General features: G+C 38.4%; 1 protein-coding gene across 9 annotated transcripts; it reads left to right on the forward strand.

Moving 5' to 3' along the window:
• The first annotated feature begins 221 nt into the window (after positions 1-221).
• Positions 222-12537, forward strand: LOC112186067 (pentatricopeptide repeat-containing protein At4g33990). Of its 9 annotated transcripts, none has more exons than XM_040514038.1 (9): positions 257-407; positions 4456-5447; positions 5909-5987; positions 6512-9025; positions 10077-10186; positions 10372-10569; positions 10666-10903; positions 11750-11859; positions 11998-12531. In XM_040514038.1, the coding sequence occupies exons 3-4, from the start codon at positions 5980-5982 to the stop codon at positions 8964-8966; spliced, it is 2463 nt and encodes an 820-aa protein (XP_040369972.1). In that variant the 5' UTR covers positions 257-407; positions 4456-5447; positions 5909-5979; the 3' UTR covers positions 8967-9025; positions 10077-10186; positions 10372-10569; positions 10666-10903; positions 11750-11859; positions 11998-12531. The 9 variants fall into 9 exon arrangements, with proteins under 9 accessions (XP_024180192.1, XP_040369972.1, XP_040369975.1 ...); XM_040514036.1 differs by lacking the exon at positions 257-407 and adding an exon at positions 3760-4092 and having other exon boundaries at positions 11980-12532; XM_024324415.2 differs by lacking the exon at positions 257-407 and adding an exon at positions 3760-4092.
• The last annotated feature ends 1271 nt before the right edge of the window (positions 12538-13808 follow it).

Below are 13808 nucleotides of genomic sequence, written 5' to 3' on the forward strand. Positions count from 1 at the left end.
AAAAAGCAAATCTCCCCTGAGTCTGAGATCCATTGCATCGAATCTCAATCTCATGGCGAGTTTGAAGTTGTTTGTCTTATTTCGTATTTTGAATTTTTAAACCTTCTTTCAATTATTAATTTTTTTTTTCCTGAAGTTTATTGTTTGTTTCTTTTTATATATTTTCTGAACACAAGTTTATTTGTTTTTGTAAATGACCCAGGAGAAGACAAACATATTGAACAGTTGTACAAGAGAAATAAAGGGCTTAAATACGAAAATCTCCCGGCCCATTAGGGAGGGTAAAGCTAGGCTCACACAGCTTTGACGCAAGGCGTGCCAAAAGCTCTCTCTCTCTCTCTCTCTCTGCAAAAACCATGACCGGCGATGCCACTTTTTCTCCGACCAACCGGGCCTTGTCATTCACCGTAAGTCCCTCTCTTCTTATTCTCTAACTCCTCCTTATCCTCTATCTTTCATTGATTGCTCACAATTTCAAGGTTGAGAATGGGAATTTAGAATTTAATAATTGAAATTTGGGATGGAAATTTACATTATTGGAAAGTAGTGTGATTTAGAAAAGAATCAAAACTTTCTGAACTGTTCTAGTAATTCTTGTTGAGTAATTTTGAAAATTTAAGGTGTTATGCAATTGAGCAAGTTAATAGGGGTAGTCGAATCGAAACCCTAAGGTTTGTTGAAGTCTTGATGAGTAGCCAATCCTGTAATGAGTGGCCTCGAGGAGTGTGATCAATTGCTGGTTAGGAAGAGAATGGTGAAAGATTTAAAGGATGTGGACAATATGTAAATTTATGATGGAAGCAACACCTCACCTTTGTTTCGGTGCAAACGAAAAATGGGTTATAGAGCATATAGTACTTGATAGTGGTGGTTAAAATCTTTGATAGTATATGGTTGTGTATATAACTGAAGCCTTCAGACCAGCGAAAACTAATCCACTTAAGGCTGGCCTTGTTATTTGAATTCAGTTGAACATAATAGGTACTAACTGTATGCCAACTTTAGATTGAAAAGTTTGAAATTACTAACCATATGCTTAATTATCTATGGAATGAGGTTTAGATTAAGTGTTAACATTGCACAGAAGGAACATTGGCGGAAAATGACGTATAGAATTTTCAAAACAAAAGCGTCCAGGATGCCTATACTATCAGGTGAAGGAGGAAGTAAACAGATAATTAGGACAAGGTTTGGCTATGTATTGAAGTAGCAGAGATGGATGCTCAATGGACAATAATGGTAATTGTTAAAGGAGCAGGGAGATAGTTAGTTTATATCATAAGAATAGAAGTCGGTAAACAATGTTTTAGAGAGCTTTGTACATTTAGAGAGAGGACTTCCAGGGAAACAATATTTAAGGCTGCAAATATATGCATCATAGTTTTGCACAGGGTCAACTGAGCCATATTTGTTGAAATCAAAACAAGCTGATGGAGTAAAGAAGATTTAGATTGTGTTGTCACTTTGTAGCAACAAAACGGCATTAACATGCATGGTTGGTAGGTCAGGCTATTGCTTGAGATATCTTTCTTATCTTACACTAATGCTGCTTATTTTTAGAATATCTTAAAAATTTGAAGGATTGCTTACTATTGTAGATAGAAGAAGGTTCTCAAAACAGCGAGCAACTTCTGGAGGATGAAAACAATGATCTTGGGAATGATTGCGAGCAATTGTTTGAGATTGATGCGAATGAGCCTGAAAGTGAAAGAGATGATACAAGTGATCAGTTTTTTGAGATTGATAGCAATGACAATGAAAATGACAGAGGTGATCTAAATGAACAGCTATTTGATATTCAAGGCAATGACCATGAGATGAGCAGGAATGATGATACTGTAATTGATGGTCAAAATGGTGGATCTCAAGAAAAGGTCTATCCCCAACCAGTTGTGGGTTTGGAGTTTGATTCATATGATGATGCTTACAATTATTATAATTGCTACGCTAAGGAACTTGGATTTGCCATCAGGGTGAAATCTTCATGGACAAAGCGTAACAGCAAAGAGAAGCGGGGTGCAGTTCTATGTTGCAACTGTGAGGGTTTTAAAACAATCAAAGAAGCAAACAGTCGCAAGAAAGAAACGAGAACTGGTTGTCTAGCAATGATAAGGTTGAGACTAGTGGAATCTAACAGATGGAGGGTGGATGAAGTCAAGCTTGAACACAACCATTTATTCGATCCTGAAAGAGCTCAGAACTCCAAGTCCCACAAGAAGATGGATTCTGGGGCTAAAAGAAAGATGGAGCCAACCCTTGATGTTGAAGTACGCACGATCAAGTTATATCGCACACCTGGCTCAGACATAGTTGGTTATGGAAGCTCGAACTCCTATGAAGGAGAAAGTAACAGCTATGTTGATGTGTCCAAGAGATTGAAACTCAAACAAGGAGATGCAAGAGCAATTTATAAATATTTCAGTCGGGTACAGCTAACTGATCCTAATTTTTTCTATGTGAATGATCTCAGTGATGAAGGGCATTTGAGGAATGTGTTTTGGATTGATTCTAGGTCTAGAGCTGCATACGGTTACTTTGGTGATGTAGTAGCATTTGACACTACATGCTTGTCAAACAATTATGAGATTCCGCTTGTTGCATTTGTTGGAGTAAATCACCATGGGCAGACAATTTTGCTTGGTTGTGGTTTGCTTGCTGATGAGACGGTGGAAACATATATATGGTTATTTAGGGCATGGCTTACCTGTATGTCTGGTCGCCCTCCACAGACTATCATCACAAACCAGTGCAAGGCCATGCACAGTGCTATAGTAGAGGTATTTCCTAGGGCTCATCATCGTCTTTGTACTTCACATGTGGTGCAAAGTATTCTTGAGAATATGGAAGCACTGCAAGACTACGAGGCGTTTCAGATGATTTTGAGTAGAACTGTATACGACTCATTAAAAGCGGATGAGTTTGAATCCGGGTGGGAAGATATGATCCAGAGATTTGGAATTAGGAATCATGAATTTCTTCAAACTTTGTATGAAGATCGTGAACGTTGGGGTCCAGCTTACTCAAAGGACACATGTTTTGCTGGAATGCCCGATTTTCAAAATGGAGAGTCCACAAGGCCATATTTTGATGGTCACATTCATCAAAGAACTTCTTTGGAAGAGTTTTTCGAGGTTTATGATTTTGTTTTGGAAAATAAGCGTCAGGAAGAAGCTCGTAATGATTTAGTGTCCAGAGAGTTGAACCCCATATTGAGAACAAGATGCTATTATGAGTTGCAGCTCTCCAAGTTCTACACAAAAGATGTATTCAGAAAGTTTCAACATGAGGTTGCAATGATGTCTTCCTGTTTTAGCATTACTCAAGTTCATACAAATGGACCAATAGTGACATACATGGTCAAAGAACGTGAAGGGGAGGAAATTTTGAGGGGTGTTAGGAACTTTGAAGTTATGTATGACAAAGCGGGAGCAGAAGTTCGTTGCATGTGCAGTTGCCTTAATTTAAATGGGTACTTATGTCGACATGCCTTGTGTATCCTCAACTATAATGGTGTGGAAGAGATACCATTTCAGTATATCTTTTCACGATGGAGGAAAGACTTTAAGCGCTTGTATGTACCAGATCTTGGCTGCAACAATGTTGATATCACGAACCCAGTTCAGTGGTTTGATCATTTGTATAGAAGAGCAATGCAAGTTGTTCAGGAAGGGATGATTTCTCAGGATCATTATATGGTATCTTGGCAGGCATTTAAAGAGTCTTTGAATAAGGTCCGTCTTGTAGCAGACAAGCAGGTATAACTAATACTGATGTGTATATAAAGCTTCCAATGCTCCTCGCTGCAGTGATGCTATTCGGTTGGAGATCGATAAGCAAAACAAGGAGAGAAAACTGGTGTTTTGCTTCATGAAATAGTGAACTAAGGAAGACAAATGCATTCCTAGAATTCAGAGGAGATCGATAAGCAAAACAAGGAGAGAAAACTGGTGTTTTGCTTCATGAAATAGTGAACTAAGGAAGACAAATGCATTCCTAGAATTCAGAGAGAAGGGTCTCCTCCAGTAACTATATCAGATTTGAGCTATTTATGACAATCCAGTAGTAAATTCTCCTTGGAGCCTTTACAAACAAGTAAGATTTACTGTAAACTTAATACATTGATCCATGTCATTTTGTTCTAGGAATTTTGGGATCAATAGTTGGACAATACAACATGACAACCATGCAAACCAAATGTACTCTTTCTTGGATAATGAAAAAATAACTTGATTGGGAAGAATTTGTAGTTTAGGGTTCTTTGTCTAGTTTTTAGTGGCAGTTGAGCCTACTTGTCAATTGTCTTGTCTAGCTTGTTTTTATGTGTACACCTTGTCCACGTTGTTGTACTATGCTTTTTATGATTATATAATTAAAATGAAAATTAAAACTGCTTTCCTCTTTTTCTTTTTTTGGTCTACAATTTATGCAGTGCTAAATGTCTTTTGAAAACTGCAGGTCACTTGGGCAGATGGAAAGAAGAGAGTTGTCAGTGAACGGTATAGAGGGATATGATCTACCACCAAGTGCAGGATGTTTACAGACAGATTCGACATTTCTTTAGTTGCATTGATGATTACTCTACAGTCACACTCTTACCTTTTATTGTAACGAATGTTCAGTCAATTAGAGTCCTTCTACCTTGGACATGCCTAATTTTTTATTATTTTGCTTAACAAATAGCAAAAGAGTCTTTAAATCATTATGTAAATACCATTTGTATAAGTTAATACGAAACGAGAAAATAAAAGAAGGCATTCATCTGGAAGGCTGATCATCACTATGTAGAGCAGAAACAACTAGCATAGAATCAGTAAACTGGATTGCTATATGTATCATCTTTACCAAAAGGAGTGCTTCATGATGTCATGTATTCTTTTGAAATGTTTTTGGGATTTCTGGAGATAAGGATTTATCACTTCTATGAAGAAATTTCTGAAACGGTTGAGTAATAGTCCTGGAAACCCTCCAGGTTGGTTGTTTGACTCTTACACTCAGTTGAACAGATGACGTGAAACTTTTATGGTGGAATAAATGTTTTGGTAACTTCAGATGATCCCCAACATCATATTGTAGAGAAGAAGAACAAAGAAGAATATGGGAAAGTTGAGATGGGGGGATGAAGGAGCTCGGACTATGGTTAACTTGGACACTAATAGATCCCGTCTCTTGGGACTCTACAACCAAGTGTGTGTAATTTGGCTACGATTCAATCAGACTACATAGAAGACTGGAGTTTTAGTTTTCATATATGTAGTATACATTGTATCACCTATAGTGGCTGTAGAGTTGTGAATACCCTAAACCCCAGAACCATAAATTGTGCTGAACCTATGGACCCAGCCCTCCATATCTGATACTCTTTCCTTCCAGTTCCAGTTCCAGTTCCAGCCTCAAGCCCCTACAACTACGACAGACAGACGCTAGCTCTCCTGCATTTCCAATACCCGGTTTTAGTCCATCCCTGCTCTCACTAATTCGCAAACTAACACTTGTTAATTCATACCAATTCCATTCATGAAAATTGCCGATTTTCTTTTTTGAATCGGGGGCTAGTAACTTTGTTTATCTCTGATCTCTTTCCCAAGTAGTATTATTGAATCATTGGAATAGCTTCTTGCTGACACTGACTAGAAATTCAGATTGGGGCTTTGCTTTGATTGCTTTCTTTTCTATTATTCCTTCTCCTTTTGCTTTCGTAACAGTATCAATTGCTGGTTTATTTTCTTTTCTTGTCTTTGCTTTGTTTGTGCTCAGTTCATGGATTATTGCAGTTTTTCTAACAACAAGTTTGAGTATTCAGCTGGTTCATATTGTTTTGTATTTTGCTAATTGCATGATGCCAAGTTGTTACTCTCATTGATTTTTGTTTCGAATTCTGTAATTTAGTTCATTCATCTCTTTCTGACAGCCCCAGCCCATTTTGGAATCCTCAGATGAACACTGGCCTTGACCATTGAGATTTCTCTAAGACCTTCATGTATGTTCAGGTACAAGTTTACGTTATCTCTGTTCTTCTTTACCTTTACAGTTTGTTTGGTTACTGAGAGTTTCTTGATAATGGATGACATTGATCTAGGAATTCAAGAAATTTCATCTTTTGGTGTAAATGGAACTTTTTCTTCTGGTAATTGGAGGTATTATATGCAGAGTTTGCGATGTTCAGATTGTATGATTCAAAAGTTTGAAATGATTGTTTTCGAGTATTAATAATCACAATCAGGGTATGCCTATTTATATAAAGATGAGATTTTGTATTTAAAACAACTGTTGAAGTTCCAATAGATTAATATCCTTTGCATATTTGATCTTTCTACGTGAAACATCAATTTCCCATGGAGAATAGCTTGTTTTGGATTCATGCTTAACTTGTAAATTCAAATGAAGTTGATTGAATTTTATCAGAAGGTTTGCACATATGTGTCTTGAGATAATAAATATGTTATTGGCCTAGTTTTTTCTTCTTCTGAGATTATTCACTGCCTGGCTGATGGTTTGTAGTGTTTCTTTCCAGTTTGGTGCCCACCTGCAAAGGTAGGCATGCTTGCAAAAGTTTCCCCTCACTGCGAGTCTGTTACCAATTCTTCTCTTCAGCTACTAATTCATTGCCTTCTGTATCGGATGGCTTTGGAACTGAGAACAAAAGAACTGATTTCGGTCTTCTATTTCAATCCTGCACAAAACTTCACCATGCGAAGTGTCTCCATGCTTTTCTTGTGGTGTCAGCAAAAGCTCAAGATATTATTTTTTCCTCCAGGCTAGTCAATCGGTATGCCTACCTTGGTGATGTTTCATTCTCACGCCGCACTTTTGATTCGATGCCTAGAAAGGATGTCTATACCTGGAATTCAATGGTGTCTGCATATGTTCGCAGTGGACGTTTCCGAGAAGCTGTAGACTGTTTCTCTGATTTTTTGTTGACCCCTGGTCTGCGACCTGATTTCTACACTTTTCCTCCTGTCTTGAAAGCGTGTGGGAATCTAAATGTTGGGAAGAAAATACACTGTTGGCTTATAAAGCTGGGTTTGGAATGGGATGTCTTTGTGGCTGCTTCCTTGATCCATATGTATTCACGGTTTGGATTTATTAGCGTTGCTCATAAATTGTTTGATGAGATGCCATTCCGGGATATGGGTTGTTGGAATGCAATGATTTCTGGGTTTTGTCAGAATGGGAATGCAGCAGATGCATTAGATGTCTTGATTGAAATGAGATCGGAGGGTGTAAAGATGGATCCTGTAACTGTTGCAAGTCTACTGACTGCTTGTGCACAATCAGATGATTCCTTAAGTGGGATGCTGATTCATTTGTATGTCATAAAGCATGGACTAGAGTTTGATCTGTTCATATGCAATGCCTTGATTAACATGTATGCTAAATTTGGTTGCTTGGGACACGCACACAGGGTTTTTTATGAAATGCAGGTAAGAGATTTGGTGTCATGGAACTCAATAATTACTGCAAATGAGCAGAATGATGAGCCGATGACTGCGCTTGGATTCTTCAACAGAATGCAACTATCCGGCGTTAAGCCTGATTGGTTAACACTAGTGAGTTTGGCTTCCATTATAGCTCAATTAAATGATGCTGAAATGAGTAGGTCTGTTTATGGATTCATTTTGAGGAGAGATTGGTTCAAGGAAGATGTTGTTATTGGAAATGCAGTTGTGGACATGTATGCAAAGTTGGGTGCTGTAGATTCTGCACGTACTGTTTTTGAAGGACTTCCTGTCAAGGATGTGGTTTCATGGAATACTTTGATCACAGGTTACACTCAAAATGGTCTTGCAAGTGAGGCGAATGAAGTGTACTGTATGATGCAAGAGTGCAAAGAAATAATTCCAAACCAAGGAACTTGGGTTAGCATTCTACCAGCATATACCCATTTAGGGGCCTTGCAACAAGGGATGAAAATTCATGGGCGGGTGATCAAGAACTGTCTCTACTTGGATGTATTTGTGGGTACCTGCTTGATTGACATGTATGGAAAATGTGGGAGACTAGATGATGCATTATCATTATTCTACCAAGTGCCCAGAATGAGTTCAGTCACTTGGAATGCCATGGTTTCCTGTCTTGGAGTTCATGGGCATGGTGGGAAAGCTGTGAAGCTATTCAAAGATATGATAGATGAGGGGGTCAAGCCAGATCATGTAACCTTTGTATCTCTAATGGCAGCTTGTAGTCATTCAGGTTTGGTCATGGAGGGTGAATTGTACTTTCATATGATGCAGAAAGAGTATGGAATCAAGCCTGGTTTAAAGCACTTCGGCTGCATGGTAGATTTACTTGGTAGAGCTGGGCATTTAGACAAGGCATATAGTTTTATTAAGACTATGCCTGTACAGCCTGATGCTTCTGTTTGGGGGGCACTACTTGGTGCTTGTAGAATACATGGGAATGCTGACTTGGGGAAAATTGCTTCAGAAGGCTTGTTTGAAGTTGATTCGGAGAATGTGGGCTACTATGTTTTGTTGTCAAATATATACGCAACAACCGGGAAATGGGAAGGTGTGGATAAAGTGAGATCTATGGCTAGAAACCGCGGACTGAGGAAGACTCCTGGGTGGAGCTCAATAGAAGTTAACAATAAAGTTGATGTCTTTTATACTGGGAACCAAACACATCCATTATGCGAACAGATATACCAGAAGTTGAGGGAACTAACTGAGAAAATGAAGAGCCTTGGTTATGTTCCGGACTTCAGCTTTGTGTTGCAGGATGTCGAGGATGACGAGAAAGAGCATATCCTCACGAGTCATAGTGAGAGATTGGCGATTGCTTTTGGAATCATTAGCACGCCTCCTAAAACTCTGATTCGGGTCTTCAAGAACCTGAGGGTTTGCGGTGATTGCCACAATGTGACGAAACTCATATCAGTAATTACGGAGAGGGAGATCATTGTGAGGGATTCAAACCGTTTCCACCATTTCAAGGATGGAACTTGCTCATGTGGGGATTATTGGTGAAAATGAGAATCAAATAGAACAGTTGTGGTATGGTCAAATGTACAGGAGGTGCAACAATGGTAATCTATTGATTTTCAGTTTTCCGTTCTGAATTTTTTTTCTCTTCCATCCATTGTGCTTTGAATCCTATGATGGCGCTCGGTGATTTGCATGTCAGTTTTTTTTTTTGTAGTCAAATCTAATTTCGTTTCGTTCTGTTTGTTTATAAATATTAAGTAAGTGTTTTAGAAGTAAATGCTGCACTGAAAAAGGAGATCTCATTTCTCTGATTGTGTAACATTGATTGAGGAATAAATGGTGATATTTGTGTTTGAATTTGTGGAAATAATGGTGATGAAGATATTTTTGGAAGCTGTGGATTCAGGAATACTAGTTTTTTGTTGTTTCTTTTGTTGAGTTTTCAATTTTATGCAAGGGAATTCGAGTTCAAAATTGAATTTTGTGTGGGATTATGAGTCCAGAATTGTGGTGAGCACTAAAGTATGGATGTTTTTTCTTCCTTATCAGCACGACAGTTAGCTACCTATTTAGGAGTAGAAGGTAAAGTGAAGTTAAATTTATTGAGGTCTTTTTTGTTCTGTTTTTCTTCTTGCCTTGGTAAGTAGTTTTTGGAAAACGGTTATATGGATAACAATGTGGCGGCTAAAAAGAGATCTATATAAAGTACTTTAGTAAGTGGTACATCAGATCAGGTTTTACCAGTATTCCAGCATATGATGATCAAGTTTGTTTCTAGTGTTGGAGATGACTTGCTCATTCCCAATGCAAGAGAATGACAATGCTCATGATACTCTAACTCCAGTGCTTGATTCAGTTGATTGCTTCATGGATATTATCTGAGTGTCTTACTTTTGGGCACTAGGCTATTTCCTTGGTTTTACCAACCAGTGGAGGCAAACAATCTTTTAGTTGGGATTTGCTGGAGGTCGCTTGTCCCCAGTGCTTGAAGTTTTTCATGACTTACGTCTTAGTTCCTGATTCATGCACGCACTGTAATTTAGGAATTTAGCTTCATATAGATGTTCAAGTATCTCCCTCAAACTCTACTGAGATCATTATTATTAACTGTTTCTCTTTCAGTAATTTATGTTATACAATTCCTGACTGCAGGTTCTAGTCTATACCTTATAAGCCACAAGCCTAGCATTTTTTTTTGCTATTTGCTTGAGCCCAAACACCTCTTCCATCTGCTTGCCTGTGAATAATATGAAAAAGAAAAGGTGTGGTCGGCACCTTCTACAATTGACTATTATGAACTTGATTGCAAATTTTCAAATTAAAAAAATAAATCTTGGAAAAGTTTCTTTTATGATTTTCTTTTACTTTAACTGTTGAAATATTCCTCACGATCTGAATTAAGCTCCACTCTTCCTTTTGTTTACTTGATTGTGATATTCCATTTCAGGGCACATCCAGAGAGTGGACAAATGAGAAGCACAGATCATATATAAATTCCTTAGAAACATCATTTGTAAATAAATTGTACCATTCCAGGCATTTGCAGGACTGCCATCCACAAAAGTATGTTCGGGGGACACATCCATCAGAAGAGTTGCCTTTCAAGACTTGAAATTCTTCTGACCAGGTCTGGGAGTCAAATCTGGTATATATCTATTTTCTTTGTGAGCATGTTGGTTTGTTGGTAATCTTATTTATTTCCCTTCTTCCTGTGTTTCTTATCTTCTTGAATTGTTTGCAGTTCATTGTTGTTCGAGATAGGCGTTCTCAGAAGATCATCTCTCCTAGGAATGAAACTCTGCTGGAAAGCACCGCTGATTCTAACGTTACTATAGAAAGCCCCCGGATGGATCATATAGTGTCTTGTTATAAGGGGACCCACCTAAGAAGGAAACCGACCTCAGAACACTCAGGTGTAATCGCAAGAACTTCAGAGCAGAACCCTGCATGTCATCAGGATTCAGTTGGCAGTGCTGCAGGTAACTCTGAGTCTCTGACTAACTTCCCTTGTCCGCGCAAATTTGTCCCTTCATTTTCTTATACTTGAGATCATTTCTTCCACATTTGCTTCCATGTTTTGTAAATTTCTTCATGCACCATGCAAACCCCTCCAGCCTATGTACATACACAAAAGTAGGAGGTTTCTTTGGATAAAGTATCATGGATAGAAATGCCCTGGACTTGCCCCATTTCAACTTAAACCCACCTACTGTACCTATTGGGGAACTTAGCATATATCTTTCCACTCTCCCTCGAATTATTAAGTGTCTGGTAATTGGTAAATGCCTTTAGGTGAGGCTATGGTTACTTTATTATGTAATCATATAGTATATATAGTTCCATTACTTTCTCTGTATGGTTTTGGTTTCTCTCAAAAATGGTAGCTTTTAATAAATTAATAACTCACTGCCTAGTGTTTTTGTTGGTGTTTATAGGAGTTCTTCTCAGTAGATTTCTTGTCTAGTTGTGTGTAATTTTTCTTTTGATTCAATAAGATCATACTTCTTTTTTTTTTTTTTTTGAGGGAATTAACTTTGTTTTTTTTTTTCCTTCTTTTATCCACTTTTGCCTAGGCGCCTCTGGTCTCACATTATTTAACAGATATGAAAACATGCGGCCTTTAATTGTTTGTTCTCCAATGGAATTTTTTTTTCTTAAAAACTTATCAAACCCTGTCTGGTGGTTGTGACTGAGATACTGTTAAGCAGCTTATTGTTTAATTTGGTGCACAGCTTGTTGACAATTACACCATCGTGTGCTTTATTTTATACTTGTATTATGTTCTTTTAATTTTATTTTTATTTTTAATCTTTGTCTCTTCACAGAAGTTTCGGGTCAGAACTTTGTGGATGAGGACAACAGAGGGAAGCTAAACTGTGAATTCATTCCAAAAAGGCTTAAAAGGGCTTCACCCAACTTTTCCAGCAATGATCAAGTAATGTCCATGATTACCACCAAAAGAATAATTTCATTGCCTCACTTATCACACATAGTTCAGATAACGTGATTATTTTTCAGTCTTGGTTGTTGGGGTAATCATTTTGTTAATTCTCAGGTATGTTCTTTTTTCCAGCTTGTGCCATTGGGAAATTTTGATACAAAGGAGGTTTCAATGGCCCACAATACTCCCTCCGGAAGAGAAGAACAAGGGCATCATTAGTTGCTATTAGAGCACCGTGAGAGCTTCATCTGTCCAAAATCTATCTTCACTGATTCTTAGCGGTTAGCTGAATTGCAACTCAGTACTGAAGTTTAACAGGTAGATACTGATAGATAGAAAGAAATTGGAGATAGTCTTATTCTTTCCATTCTCTGCTATTTGCCGTAATGCTATCGAAAGACTATATGGAAGAGATATGTATCTATTGTGCAAATGATCTATGATGGTGGATTGGATATATGGAGTAGATTTAGTTGATAAATAGTAGTAGCTTTTAAGATGGGTTTCTTTGTCATTTGCCATCACTTCCCAGTTTTGTTTTAGGTTTATGCGTTTCAAGTAGGAAGTGCTGTTTTTATAATTTGTAGAACATATGTAGTGCAATTTTTTGGTGGTTTGGAATTGTGTGAATGTCATGGGATGCCAATCATGTTCTGTTCCACATTTTCCTCAAATTTTTGCAGTAATCTGTGAGAGATCTGGGGGTGTAACAATATATTATTATTAATTTATTTATTTATTCATATTCATAATAGGGGGAATTCAAAAATATTGTTTGAATAAAACATGCCAGGTGGAGAGTAAATTGCAAAATACGAGAAACAAATTAACACCCTTGCCGTGCACTGCAAGCATAGAGTGAGAGAGGAAAACTCTAGTTTCTGCGAAACCCTAGACTGCTTTGCTATGGATGTTGTGGATGAGATGGTTGTCTGCGTTGCTGGGGCTAGCGGATGGACGGAAATCGGTGGACCTCCGGCCACCAAAGGGGAAGGGTCTGCGTCATCCGCAGACGTATTTGGTTGGAAAGCAGCAGACGGCCCGAGCGTTTAACAAGCGCTCGTTCATGGGCATGTTCCGCTGTGCATTGCGACTCAATGGCCATTATATGGCACAGGCGCACTGGGATTGTTTCCTTTTCATCTTGACTGACCCCTCTAATCGCAACCGTTTACTTCGAGGAGGGCCATGGGGTTTCGATAGGGCACCGGTTGTGTTAGCACCGTATGACGGCGTGAGGGATCTTATGGCTGTCCCACTCTCGTCACTTGCTTTCTAGATTAAAGTCCGGGGCCTTCCTCCGGCCTTTCAGTCTGATCAATGCCTTTAAAGATTGGGATGTGCTTGTTGGAGCTGTAGGTTTCTTGGTGACTAAGTCAAATAGACTTATCACATTTAATCGTGTTAGTTGCTGTTCTGTTAATAAAGTCCTGAATATCAGGGTTTAGCTTAGGTTTGAATTGTTCCTTAACAGATTCACCACATCTTTAGGTCATGTTAACGTGGTTGTTTTGTTTTTCATTCCTGTTTTGTAAGGCTGGTATAAAGCCACAGTTTCATTCATTCAATAAGAAGAGCTTTGAACTCCCAAATATTAAGATTTCTGTGTTTAGAGCTTAGAGGTTTTCAACAAAGTGGTATCAGAGCCCCAACAAAGGGACCTGATCGAGTGTAGTTAGGAACTGCAGTCTCCTAACAAGAGAGAAAGAGAGAAAATACAAATTGAGAACGAGTGAAAGAAAGATGGCAACTGAAGGAGGCAGCTTTGTGCAACCTGCTCTACCTAAGTTTGATGGTCACTATGACCATTGGGCTATGCTCATGGAGAATTTTCTCCGTTCGAAGGAATATTGGTCCTTGGTGGAGACAGGGATCCTTACGGTAGGAGAAGGAGCTGAGGCAACAGAGGCACAAAAGAAAACAATTGAAGATCAACGATTGAA

Source organism: Rosa chinensis, chromosome 2 (genome assembly GCF_002994745.2).
Source record: "Rosa chinensis cultivar Old Blush chromosome 2, RchiOBHm-V2, whole genome shotgun sequence".
Taxonomy (NCBI): domain Eukaryota; kingdom Viridiplantae; phylum Streptophyta; class Magnoliopsida; order Rosales; family Rosaceae; genus Rosa; species Rosa chinensis.